Below are 12545 nucleotides of genomic sequence, written 5' to 3'. Positions count from 1 at the left end.
TCCTCTGTGAATACACATTAATGGGTGACTAGCAAGCTGACTAACCAAGAGGAGGGACGTCACGAAAGTGCAGAAGCCAGGACAGCTCACCTTACTGCAGCCTGAACCTTAAGCTGGGCAACCAGGTGGTAGGGCAAGGGAGACGGAGTGGCAGCGCGGCAGACATCCGCGGCGTCCACGTGACAGAGAAAGGCCATTGAGGATGCTACTACTCTAGTTGAGTGAGCTCTCACTGATCTTGGAAGAAGAGTTCGTGCCAAACCATAGGGAAAGTAGATGGTCTGGTCTATCCAGTTAGACATGGTCTAAGAGAAAGCCGGTGCTCCGAAGGAGATCCAGCAAAGGTGACAGAGAAACGTTGTGAGGCCCGAAAAGTGGTCATGTGATGCACATAATATGGCAAAGCACGCTGCACGTCTAGAGCATGCAGAGCTCTCTCCAGCAGTGAAGATGGTGTGGGGAAGAAACCAGGAAGGACAGCTGGCTGGTTCAAATGGAAGACAGTAAAATACCGTAGGCAAGGTAAGGCCTGGCCATAGGGGTACTTTGCAGAAAGCAGGACCAGCTGCTAGTGCGGCCAGTCCTCCAGCCCTGCAAGCTAAGGGTACTGCCAGGAGAAAGGCAGCCTTGAGGGTTGCCAAAGAATTAACTGGAGAGACGGTCCATAGGCAGGGCGTATATTCTCCGGGCCGTGAATAGCTTGCGGGTAGAACGGGCCAGACTCAGGCAAAACAAGTGAAGGAGAAACCGAAGGAGTGCGTCCAGAGACTGTGGCCTAGTAGGCCAATGTTGTCTTGATGCAAAGGGACAGCACGCCTGCCCATAACAGGAGTACGTCAAGGTGGTAGAAGGTATGCAAGGATGACGGCGCACGTCCATTACTGTCGGGGAAGACTCCCAGCCAACAGGTAGGGGAACCCAACACCAAGATGAACCATCCACCCATGTCCTGAGACAATAGGTGAGGGACCATGTTCAGTGTGATGTATCCTGCAGGTCCCGGGAGCAGGATCAAGAACCAAACTAGCGACGCAACCAAGCATGATGGTTGCGCACCCATGGTGGGCTCGAATGACCGGCCCTGAAGAGGGGGAAAGGTTGAAATCTGTGTAGGAGGCCCCATACCCCTTGGTCAGGAAGGCACCCTCTAAGGAGGTGCGGCCGACACCAGCTCAGGAGCCGAACATGGCACACTACTAGTTCGATCAAGATGCAAAAGCATTCCTGTCTGGAGAACCCCATCAACAACAGAGGCAAAGAAAGATGGAACAGTCGAGGGCCCGCTCGTATACAGCCACTGGATAAATGTGGCGAGCACAACACCATTCCGAAGGCATAACTAGAGAGTGCCACCCTGCATGTTCATATAACAAACTGCAGCAATCTAAACCGATGTGACCTGGACCACCCAACTGCTGGTCAAGGCACTGCCTGCCCGCATGTCTAGAGGGGAAGGTGGCTGGTAACTGGGGTTGAGGCTTTTAACGTTCCTGGAATGCTGTAGGCTGATGAGAACATCTTCAGGCTCTTGTAGTTGTTACGGCACAAAAGACTGTCACCTTCTAGAACCCGAGTAGATTATCAAGAATAACAACAATTTTCTGACTAAAAGCCGTACACCAACAAACGGCAGGTCCTAACCCGTCAGTTGCTTAGATGCTGGCTTTAAGGCATATCGAGCAGCAGTGCGCTCATGATGCACCTGCAACAGTGCCTCCTAGTGATGTGGAAGGCCTGAACTGTAAGTGTACACAGGAGCTACCTGCAGGGTGGGCAGCACCAAATTCCGTAAGTGGTGAGAAGCCCCCATGGCAGAGGAGTAAGTGGCTACACGGCAGCCAAAAGTAAATAACGCCAACCAAAGAACTCTTTATTTGTCAACAGCAAAGGAGTGTGACCATCTGTGAGAATTGAGAGGGGTGTAGGAAGATTGGTTGGAAACTCTTCCGGCCCCCTGCGACTCATGAGTCTCAAACCTGAATGAGCCTGACCAAGCACAGGCTCAACAGTTGTAGACCAAGCACAGGCTCAACAGTTGTAGAATGAATGGGTTAACAGCAGGTTCGGTTGAAGCTAATAGCGGCAGGGTTCTCAGATGGACTCTTGTGAGTCCGTTCCCTATGAGCCTATGCGGGCACCGGCAACTAAGACGAGGCCACAGGCTACTTTGTGAGCCAGCCCACTGATAAAGAGGGCTGTTTTGTTCCAAATTAACAGCCACCAGCAGGTGCTACCCCAGGCAGAAATATCACCGACTAGCAGGGCTAGTGGTGGGAGTTGCAGCCCCCCCCTTTTCAAAGGCAAAACTAGGGCTGTCAAATGCTGCCAGAAAGCTTTTGCCTCGGCACCTAACTGGTTTTAGAAATAGCAGCCACGTGAACAAGCTTTTTGATAAATGAGGGCCATTACACCAAACACCCAAGCGCGTTACCCCAGATAGGCAAAGCACTGACACACAGGGCTAGCCGCAGGAGCTGAAGGGACCCATTGTATCCCCAAAGGAAAACTCAAGCCTTACCATATGTCGCTGGCACATCTACAGCCTCGGCGTGCAGCTCCCTCTGGAAGTCTCAGCTACATGAGCAGGCGCACGAAGGCGGGTTGGTGTGTGGCACTCACAGAGGCACTTCCCATGTCAGGAAGAATCACTGAGTCAGGGACGGTGACCGGCGCTACAGGAGGCCCTTCTCCTAGGGACAGGGCGACAGAGCCCTAACTCCTGCAGGGTCAAAACAGCTGTATGAACAAGCCCCTTGAAACAAGAGGGCTGTTCTGCGCCAGCCTCCGAAGAGGCTGTACCCCACTGGAGTGGAGAGCAGGAGCTACAGAGGCCCTTCTTCTTCCAGGGCAGTCCTAAGGCTGCAGAGGTCCTGCTCACTGCGACACAGCTGTAAGAACGAACCCCTTGAAACAAGAGGGCTGTTCTATGCCAAACTCCGGAGAGGTTGTAGCTCAGCCAGGAGAATCAACGACAGGCGAGGAAGGCAGCCGGTTCTGCCAGGGGCAAGCTGAGAAGCTGTCCTCTTCTATCCTGTTAAGAGAGGAAATTGCAAACAGACAAAAAGGTGTTGCTCTCCAGCCTGGGGAGTAGCTTTATAAAGAAGGTAAATGAGATATTATTTCTTTAAGAGAAAAGCCCTGAGGGCTGAAATGCGGGCTTTGTAAAACCTCAACAAAGAAAAGCTAATGCCAGTTAATATTGTATCGCCCAGGCAAAAGAAACACCTTGTTACAAGTAAAGAACAAGGGAAGGTCAAGGGAAAGAAAGGAAAAGGCAAGAAAAAGAAAGATTTGTTTCTACTTGTGAAGTTCCAAACGAAGCTGCTGCTATAACAGCAACGGTCAGAAAAAGAACTGAAGCACTGGGCTGGAGGCAGAGTTATACAGCCAGGTGTAGGGGAGGTCTCAGCACTAAGCGCTTAAAGTTGTGGAAGTTACCGAAGACTGCTCTGCTCAGGCACAGATTAACCCATTAGTGTGTATTCACAGAGGACATGAAGGAGAAACCCTGAATGGTGGCAACGATAGGCTGCATAGGAAAAAGGAAATACATCAAACAAAACAGGCAAGTTGAAGGGAAATGAAACCATGAAGATCATGAAGGAAGGTTAACTAAGGGGGCTGTCAGGTTGGAATCCTAACCCTAACAGAGCTTTTAAGGTGAGACATTTAAGGACCGGAGTGCCACACATCCCACAAGTTTCCATGGATGAGTGCAGATTCCAACACAGGCCTTCTGAGTCCCTGTTCATTACTCTATCCACTACACCACACTAGGTATCTTACTAAGGTAGTACAAACTAAATAATGAGGGTACTTATCATTCAGAGAAGGCCTGGAAGGCTTGAGATACTGCAAAAGGTGCATTTGGAAACCTAAAACAAGGGTCCCCAACCTTTTCCCAACTGCAGACCAGTGGAAGGGTGCAGGGGTCAAAAGCTCATGCACATGCATGTGCACATGGCGCTCAGGGGGCGCTCACACGCACGTGCACATGGCGCTCAGGGGGCACTCGCACGCACGTGCACATGGCGCTCAGGAGGGTGCTCACACACGTGCACAAGCACGCTCACAGGCATGCGTGCGGCACCTGCAGGGGCACCATCCGTGCATGTGCACATCACAAGCACAGGAGAACATGCTCATGCACATGTGCATGACAGTGCTTGCAGGGGAGGTAGGAGAGCTGTGTCTGTGGCCCTCCTGGATAGGCCACGGACAGCTGCTGGGTCGCAGACCAAGGGTTGGGGACCTCTGACCTCAAGAGTACATATAATTCTTTTTCCCTCCCAGTTGGAGGAGGAGACCTTTGGGCCACAAACAACAGGCTTTGGCAGACTGTATCGGTCTCACAAGCTTCACAGTTCTGACCCCAAGCTAGAAAATAAAATTACAGTATGGAATATGTGGAGTAAACTAAAGCAGAAGCAACTAGGGGGGATAGTTTTCATAATAATTAACACAAAATACTGTTCACATTTATAGAAGCATCTTATAAAGAAAGACATTGGGGTGATGCTCTGAAAGCATTCAGTAATGATCAAGATTTTGTGTTCTTTGTGTGTTGATCTCCTTTCTAGTAGTTTTTTAAAAGGTCTGTTAAATAGATACCAAACAATGTAATCAGTGGCATAGTCAAGGGAAGTTCACAGGGTGGATACTGTGGAATTTTCTGAGTAACAGAGTCTGTGGTATCTGCCACCGGCATCACCCAAACTGGGCTTCCCTATTCCCCTGAAGTTCTAATACAGTGGTGCCTCGCACAACGGGCACCTCGTAGAGCGATGAATTCGCTCTACGAGGCCGGTTTTGCGATCGCAAATGCGATCGCAAAACGGTGCCCGCATAGGGCGAAAATCGCAGAGCGAAGGTCGGTAAGCGGTTCACTTACCTACCTTCGCTTTGCAACCCGCCGATCAGCTGTTAGGCGCCTTCAAAATGGCCGCCGGAAGCCACAAAATGGCCACGCACAGCGTTTTTGCGCCCTCGTTAAGCGAGGGGAGGGCGCGAAAATGGCTGCCGGCCATCGGAGAAACATCGCTGTACGGTGAGTAAAGCTGCAATGGCTTTTTTTGATCCGTACAGCGATGTTTTCACACAGCGAGGGTTAATCCGGAACGGATTAACCTCGTTGTGCGAGGCACCACTGTATTTGCAAGAACAAGAAGAGAAATTTAGTTTACCCAGGAAAATATATAGTTGAAAACTATCTCTGTTGTAATGCAAAATATGTGCACATGACTTGGTCTGGAATGGGCAAGCACAAAAGACTTGTTCTTATTTCTTGACATGTTGCATTTATGACCTTTCGTCGTCTCATGAGGGCTGGGTATGGAAACCTTTTATCACTGCCAACAAATAAATTTGCACCATTTATTCCAGTCACAGAATTGGGCACTTTTGGAACATAGTTTTATAGTTTAAAAGATCTTAATACAGCAGTATGGATTCAGGAACTGAAAATGATTATTACCTCTGAACTTGAGATATGTGTTTTGTTAGCTTTATTGCTAGTTGTAGGGCTTACCATTGCTGGTACGAGTATGTGAACAGCAAGTTAAAAGGGCCCATGTGCCCTTCACACCTCCTTCAGCAAGAGACATTTCTGCACAGGGAATGGGACTGCAAGCAGCCACCCAGAACCAGGACACTTGGCAGTCTCTTTGCCTACAGAAGCAGAACACTGGCATAAGCAGCATTCTTGGGAAGGTACCTTTTGTCTACTCCTAAGTGACAAGCAATTGACCAGTCATCAGATGTTAAAACTGCCCTGTAAGGGAATGGAGAAAACATCCATCACATGTTCAAATCCACCAGGAACTCTGAAATGCAAAAATCACCTTTCTATGACTAAGCGATGGGCCTGGCCAGAAAGCTTTGGAAGACAAGCTGTTGGTCCCTCTTCACATGACTGGACTAAGGGATCCAAAGTGCCCAAAGGCCTCTCTCTTTTGGCACCATCCTCCAAACCCGCCTGGGGGTTTCTGTGAAGACAAAATGCTCAGTTCCTTGAACTCCCATGGAGGAGGAGGCACAAAAAATCCAAGGAATACTGGAGGCCTGGCAAGGGATTCTATGCCATCCACTTATAAGAAAGCAAGTTCTGTTGCCCAACAGACTCCACACTTCGGCAGATAAAGTGGCTGGTACAGGGGAGAACGCAAAGGAGATCATCCAGGATCAGGATATTGGGGGTTCAGCCTGACAAAAGGCACTAGAACTAGTGCGAGTGCTGAGCACATCTCCCATGTCTGGGCCAGGCCTGGGGGTAGAGACAGCAGACAGGCTGAATAAAGACAACAGAGTCCCACCTTTTACAAACCAGTCATTAAAACTCAGCTGATCCAGGCTCTGCATGGTATTCCCAGCTACCAACAATCCTGGAACACTGGAGCCGAAGCACGTGAAGGAAGCACCACTTCCCTCTCTAGTTAGTCCGGCTCTTCCTTTTCTGTAAAGATCAGTGCACTTGCTCCTGCTGGCTGTGAGGGGAGACAGAAGGTGGCTCCAGAAAAGGCGCTGGCTGCAGCTTCCCCAATGTGGCTGCCGACTCCTCCTCTGCTGATTGACTTCCATAAGCACTGTCCTCCTTCACCTCTGAGTCAGAAAAACGTGATCAGTAAGGCCTGCCAGATCGCCCTTCCCAGGCACCTGAAGCCTCCCTTCCCCGTCTGTATCTTTACCTGCACTTTGCAGCTTGACAAAGGTCTCTGCGCTCTGCAGTAACCTCACCCCCTCCGTCAGTCCCATGGAGTCAAGGGCCTCCAGCAGGCCCTTCAGGCTACCACCAGCAAGCTGAGGAGAGAAATAATCCTGTAGATCAGAAGAGCACTCCGGTAAAGGGGATGACAGCCGAGAGCCAAGAGGGGAGTATCAACTGACCTCATAGCCAAGCAGGAGCTTCTTGCTGGGGGACTGAGTGTCTTTATAGGTCTCCACAAGGCTACAGAGGCCCAACCTCTTGGCCAATTCAGCCCAGTCTGCTCCATGGCAGTCCCGATTCAGAAGCTGCTCCAGACTTTGGAAGGTGTCCATATTCAGAGACAGGATGTTCCCTAAGATATGGAGAAGGGGGGGAAAGGTTCAGGCAAGGGGAGAGGTAGCACCTATGTGTGAATGAGGAACAATATCCATTTCTCAGCCCTACACAACTTCAGTCCAGAACAGATGCATCCAATTTGGCAACCTTCCTTCTCCATGGCCAGAAACTAGCAGCAGGTGCCCCAGCTAACCTGGCGTACACATCTGGCCCAATTCATGAACCAGGGAACAGGAAAGAACAAAAGAAATAGAAAGAATAAAAAGGCAAAAAACATTGTGGCACCTTAAAGACTAACCGTTACATTTTTATTGTGAGCTTTCGTAGACAAGTCCACTTCCTCAGACAGAAAAGTTCACCTACTTTGCTCAGAAGCAGCGGGAACAGCAGCAGCAGCAGCTGGTTTCTCCCTTTCAGGGCCCTGATGTGAAGCACGTAGCAAGATCTCCCGAACCTGGAAGAAATGAAGGAGGCTCTGTGAAGTGCTCTGTTCCACAAAGGCCTATGCTACAAGGAGCCTCTCCTGCAGTATCACTTTACCATGGCGCAAATCCATGTAATCTCCACACACGCACCCAGACGGGCATGCCAGCAGCTACTACAGAAGTGGCTGATGACTACAACTCTAGAGCTACACAGAATCGGATGAAAGGCCTAGGTAGCCCACTGTTCTGCTAATCAGATGTCTGTGGGAACCCTGTAAGGGGCAGACTATGGAGCTCTTTAAGTCAGGCAGCATTCTGACAGAACGGTGGGGTAGACAAAAGGAACCATACCTGCACATTTATGAAGCCATGCAGCAGCACAGAACCACAAACCATGGTTCTGTGCTACTGCATGGCCTCATAATTATGCCACTATTGTAAGAAATCAGCTGGCTCCCAACCTCCGCTAAATGTTACCTACCTTCTTGCTAGAAGCCATGTCAAGTGGGGTGTGACCCCTGTACTGCTTCTGATCACAGGCGTTAGGAAGCCTGCTCTCCAGCTCAGCCACATGGTCTGCATTTTGCTGAGCAGTTAGTTCACAGGAACACGTCTCTCCCAGCTCCATGCCCCAATCCTCTTCCTGCTCCCCCTCTGTGTCACTGTTGGGGTTAGAGGAGGAGGAGGAGGCCAAGACAGGTTCATCATTCTCACACAGAGTATCAGCTCCTGGAAAGGCAGGTACAGAGAAATCAGCAGGACTCTTTCTTTGAGTAGAGGAAAGAAACCAGGGGATTGGCTTGCAGGGCAACCATCAGCAGCTCCAAGTCTGACTGGACCCCTGCTGCTAGGAGCAATAGACCAAAGGGTCCAAGCACAAGATTGATCCGTGATTTATATACCCGGAGCTGGAATTTCTCAAGTCAGACGGGTATTTGCCAACAGTGGTCTAGCACCCTCCTTTTATTCTGTTTCATAATTAGCAATACTTGCTCAGTTCTTATCTTCATTGTAAACTGACTCTACAGTTCGTTTTTCAACCCAACGAAAAACTTTAGGACACTTTTATGTTTGGCTTCAGTACAGTTGCTAATACAAAAATTCATAAGCACAGAAACTTGATCTAGGTACCCAGCAGAGGCCGTCAAAAGCAAGTCATAGAGACCCTGCGCAACTGAACCACATTGTTTCTGTGTGATGGGGGTTGTATAGGGCACTTTGCATCTACTAAGCTCTGCCCAGACCCTAAGCTACATTAAGTATATTGTAAATTTGAGGAAAATCACATTATCAAGTTGATTTGGAAATGAATGGCAGCTAGGAGGAAGTCTGTTGAAGCTAGGAGGAAGTCTGCTGAAACATATTGCATCAGCAGACAAGGAAGAGGAGAAGCTACAGGTCCTGCCACAGTGGTCATCCCAACATCCAAACAAGGGAAGGCAGCCAATATGACCAAAGGTCTGAGTGTAAAGTCCATTCCAGAGGCCCATAATAAGCTCAGAATCACCAGAGAGGCACAGATCAGAACATGAGCATGTGACCAGTTACACCTTTTCTTCATTTCTTTGCAAGCCAAGCCACCTTTTCCTTGAGTGTTGCCTGGGCCAAACCACACACAGGAAACACTACAGAACTGCATTGTTGTTATGTGCTATCAAATTGCTTCTAAGCCACAGTAACACTAACAGGGTTTTCAAGGTATGTGAGATGTTTAAGGAGTGTTTTTGTCATGGCTCCACTCCTCCCCATTGGTGAGCTTGCATGGCTGACCAGGAACTGGACGCCAGGTCCCCTTGAGTCTTCTCCTGGCCTTCTGTATTACCTGCTTTGATTAGCATCTTCGTGAGGATTGGGGAACCCATTCCTGCAGCCAAGTGAAGCGGTGTATTTCCAGCAGATGTCTTGGCATTCACATCAGCTCCCAGCTTGACAGAGAAAGGAAAGTGGATTAATGGCAGGGAGGCAAGTGACTCATCAATAGCTCACCCTCTCCGTCCCTTTCCATCTCAGTGCAGAAGATGGGAACCCTCAACTCCACGTGACTGTGTGCAGAACCTTAAAAAGCCAAACTTCACCTGAATATAAAGAGAAGCTTAGGGGTGTAAAATTGGTGGAAAAGGGGGGGGGGGGAATGGCATGGATGCAGCTACCTCCTACTTAAAACATACACAGTAGAACATCCTAGTTCAAATGGGGAGTGGGGGGACAGGATAACCTCCCCCTTAGACCACAGGTCACTCTGCATGTATGCACGCATGTACAGTTTTAATTTGAGAACACCTCCTGATGGAGACAAAGAGTCAGGAAAAGTACTATTTTTTTTACTCTATGCCTCAAGGCAGGGTAATTAGTTCTTGGCTTTCTTCCACTTAAAAGTGCCTTCATCTTTTCTCTTAAAGTTTCATGACTCTGCTGCAACATCCTTCTGTTTTATCTCTGTAATTAACAGTCCTTAGAAGTTGGACCACCATTTCAAGCTTGGTACAGAAGACACACGGTTACTACTTCTGACACACAGGTGCAGGAAGCACTGACTTTGGAAAAATAGTTGGGAGTTTCTAGGTGGCTGCTGAAATAAGAGCTTTAACAAGGAATCAAAGGACAAAATCTTCTTGTGTAAAGTTATGTTGGCAGAAATAAATGACATTATCTGGTGCCCATAAAATGTAATTCAAATTCATGGAAAGCCTCTTCTGCTCCCAATGCAGGTTCTGAGATTTTCTAAGGTTCCCCTTTTGTTCTAGGAAGCCAGGACTGGGGGGGGGGGTGTTTAATACTAAAAAATTGCTGCTGGTTCACCAACACAGGTATCAGGACAACTGGAGGTAATCCAGCCATGGTTTTTGATTACTAAAGGCTCCCCTGCCCCCCCCACCCCCCATCCCAAGGCCTCCCAAGGCAAAAGGGACCACAGGGAGCCTCAGACCCCAAAAGAGGACAACAGGAGGTTTTCAAATAATTTGAATTAAATTGTACATAAACCAGATTATGAGATCATAGACTCTGACCAGCATAATTTTATGCAAATATGGTTTTGGCAGATCCAAATCTACATTGCCCATAGCTGTGAACTATATAACATCAGAGGTCTCTTGTATGTGAAACCTAAACCCTGGGCCTCTCTTGGATTTCAAAGGACTGCTCAGATAGCAGTCACAAAGAGATGTCTCTTTGATTGAGAACTTCCAGAGTTGTTAATAAACAGCTTGGCAGACCCAACGCCTGGCTCCACATACAGGCAGTTTCTTAAGGTCCACACAGTAAAGCACAAAGGCAGAAGTGAAGCAGTTTGACATGCAAGGCTTTTATGGCCTGCTTGTTTCCAAACGTGCAAACCATACCTGGCCAGGTGAGAGTGGCTTGACCGAAGGCATCTGGGAACCCTGGGCAAACTCAACTCATGCATCCCACTAACTTCTCAGGAAAGGTGCCAGGCTGCAATGTGAACTCCCAGGGCCTGTCTTACTGCAGCTGTAGACATCAGAGGCAAGAATCCTCCTGCCCTGTGATTGATCCCCCTACCCCAACCTCACCCCAACACACCTTCTTCATCAGGCAAGTGGCCAGGTGCAAGTTCTCCATCTGTACAGCAAGATGCAAAGGTGTTTGGCCACTCTGCCGTTCGGCTGCATTCACATCAGCTCCCTTCTCAACCAACAGCTCCAGAGAGGCTGGCTTCTTGTGCTTCACAGCCAGGTGCACTGGGAACAGGCCTGCAGAAAGAAAATGTTGGCAACTGACCCCCTCCATCTTGCAGGATGGGACTGCGGCACTGGGAGGAAGGCTGGGAAGGCCTGTCCAGGCAGAGCATTTGCAAGTGGAGAAAGTTTTAAAGCCCAGGCACAATCCAGCGTACCTCAGATTTAGCACACATACACTCAACATGCCTCTTGTTTTAAACTGTGCGGAGCTGGGCATTCTTATGGTACTCAATCTGATCCCACCTGGACGGGGATAAGACCCCAAAAAGCAGGGCTTCCAAGCAATTCTAACGTCACTCACCAAGGTAGTTTGGCGTCTCAAGAAGATGGAGGGTATGGGGTCCGAGATGACAGAGCAGGATCTTTAGCATCTCCTCATCATCCAGCTGCAGGGCAAGATGCAAGATTGAATTGCCATAGCGATCCAGCAGGGTGGGATCAGCACCAGCTTGTAGCAAGAATCCTGCCACTCTGGGCTGACGGGTGATCACAGCCAGGTGCAAAGGTGTCTGAGGAGAGAAAGAGAGGACTAGCTCAACCAAAGTGATCTCATAACCACTCCAGAACTCCCTCTAGGATTACTGACTGCCCAAACCCCACCTGAATAACAAATTACAAAGTGGCAAGGCTCAACATGCTGCTTCTGCATGAGCCAAAATCAGACCTGGGGACTGCCTGGGGACTCGATCAGTTGTGCTTGATTCAAGGAAATCAGACCTGCTTCTTGCTGTCACCTTTCAGTACCCCAGGGCTCACGGCAGCTACAGAGATGTTCACCAGACCAGACTTTATGTTTCAATAGGGATAGGGAACTAGCTTGTGCTCTGATTCACCATGAGACTATCCTCCGATACCATGGGGACAGCACAACAGACTTATAAGGCAAGCCAACTGAAAGAACTGCTATCACATTAGAAATGGACATGGGGACAAATATAAAAATGAATCAGGATATTCTGCGAATATCCCTGATTCGTCAGATATTCATTGCTTCGTGTTCTTGGGGTCCAGAGACCCCGAGAAATACAAAGCAACGAATATAACCCTTTTATATTTGTCCCTTCGTTCCCTCTCTGCTTATGCCCCCACGGATCAGCTGTTCCTTGGACGCCTAAGCAGAGAGGGATTTCCCCTTCCGGCAGCTTTCTAAAGCCTGCCCAAAAGGAATCCCACCCCCAGGGCTGGGGGATGGCTTGGGTCACACTTTTCCTCCTCTTCCTATGCCTCCACCACATAGGAAGAGGAGGGAAGGGATCAAAATGGGATCAAAACTATCTCCCAGCCCCACTGCCTTTGCAAAGACAGCAGGGGTGGGGGATCGCTTGGGTCCCCCTTTGTTCCTCGTCCTATGCCCCGGTGGGGATAGGAAGAGGAAGAGGA

The 12545-nt window shown here is 49.2% G+C and overlaps 1 protein-coding gene across 4 annotated transcripts in view; it reads right to left on the bottom strand.

Moving 5' to 3' along the window:
• Positions 1-5359: 5359 nt before the first annotated feature.
• The window catches only part of NFKB2 (nuclear factor kappa B subunit 2), a 31643-nt gene continuing 24457 nt past the window's right edge, over positions 5360-12545 (bottom strand). For all 4 annotated transcript variants that reach the window (XM_020791188.3, XM_078391148.1, XM_020791189.3 and 1 more), the window contains 8 exons: positions 11467-11674; positions 11008-11177; positions 9287-9389; positions 7946-8193; positions 7403-7493; positions 6883-7055; positions 6684-6795; positions 5360-6597 (listed from right to left, as the gene is read on the bottom strand). In XM_020791188.3, the coding sequence (XP_020646847.3) occupies positions 6461-6597; positions 6684-6795; positions 6883-7055; positions 7403-7493; positions 7946-8193; positions 9287-9389; positions 11008-11177; positions 11467-11674 (1242 nt within the window). In that variant the 3' untranslated portion in view covers positions 5360-6460. The remainder of the gene's footprint in view (positions 6598-6683; positions 6796-6882; positions 7056-7402; positions 7494-7945; positions 8194-9286; positions 9390-11007; positions 11178-11466; positions 11675-12545) is intronic.

This window comes from Pogona vitticeps, chromosome 3, assembly GCF_051106095.1.
Source record: "Pogona vitticeps strain Pit_001003342236 chromosome 3, PviZW2.1, whole genome shotgun sequence".
NCBI lineage: Eukaryota > Metazoa > Chordata > Lepidosauria > Squamata > Agamidae > Pogona > Pogona vitticeps.
The sequence above is the reverse complement of the archived record's forward strand: the minus strand, read 5'-3'. Positions and strand labels throughout refer to the sequence as shown.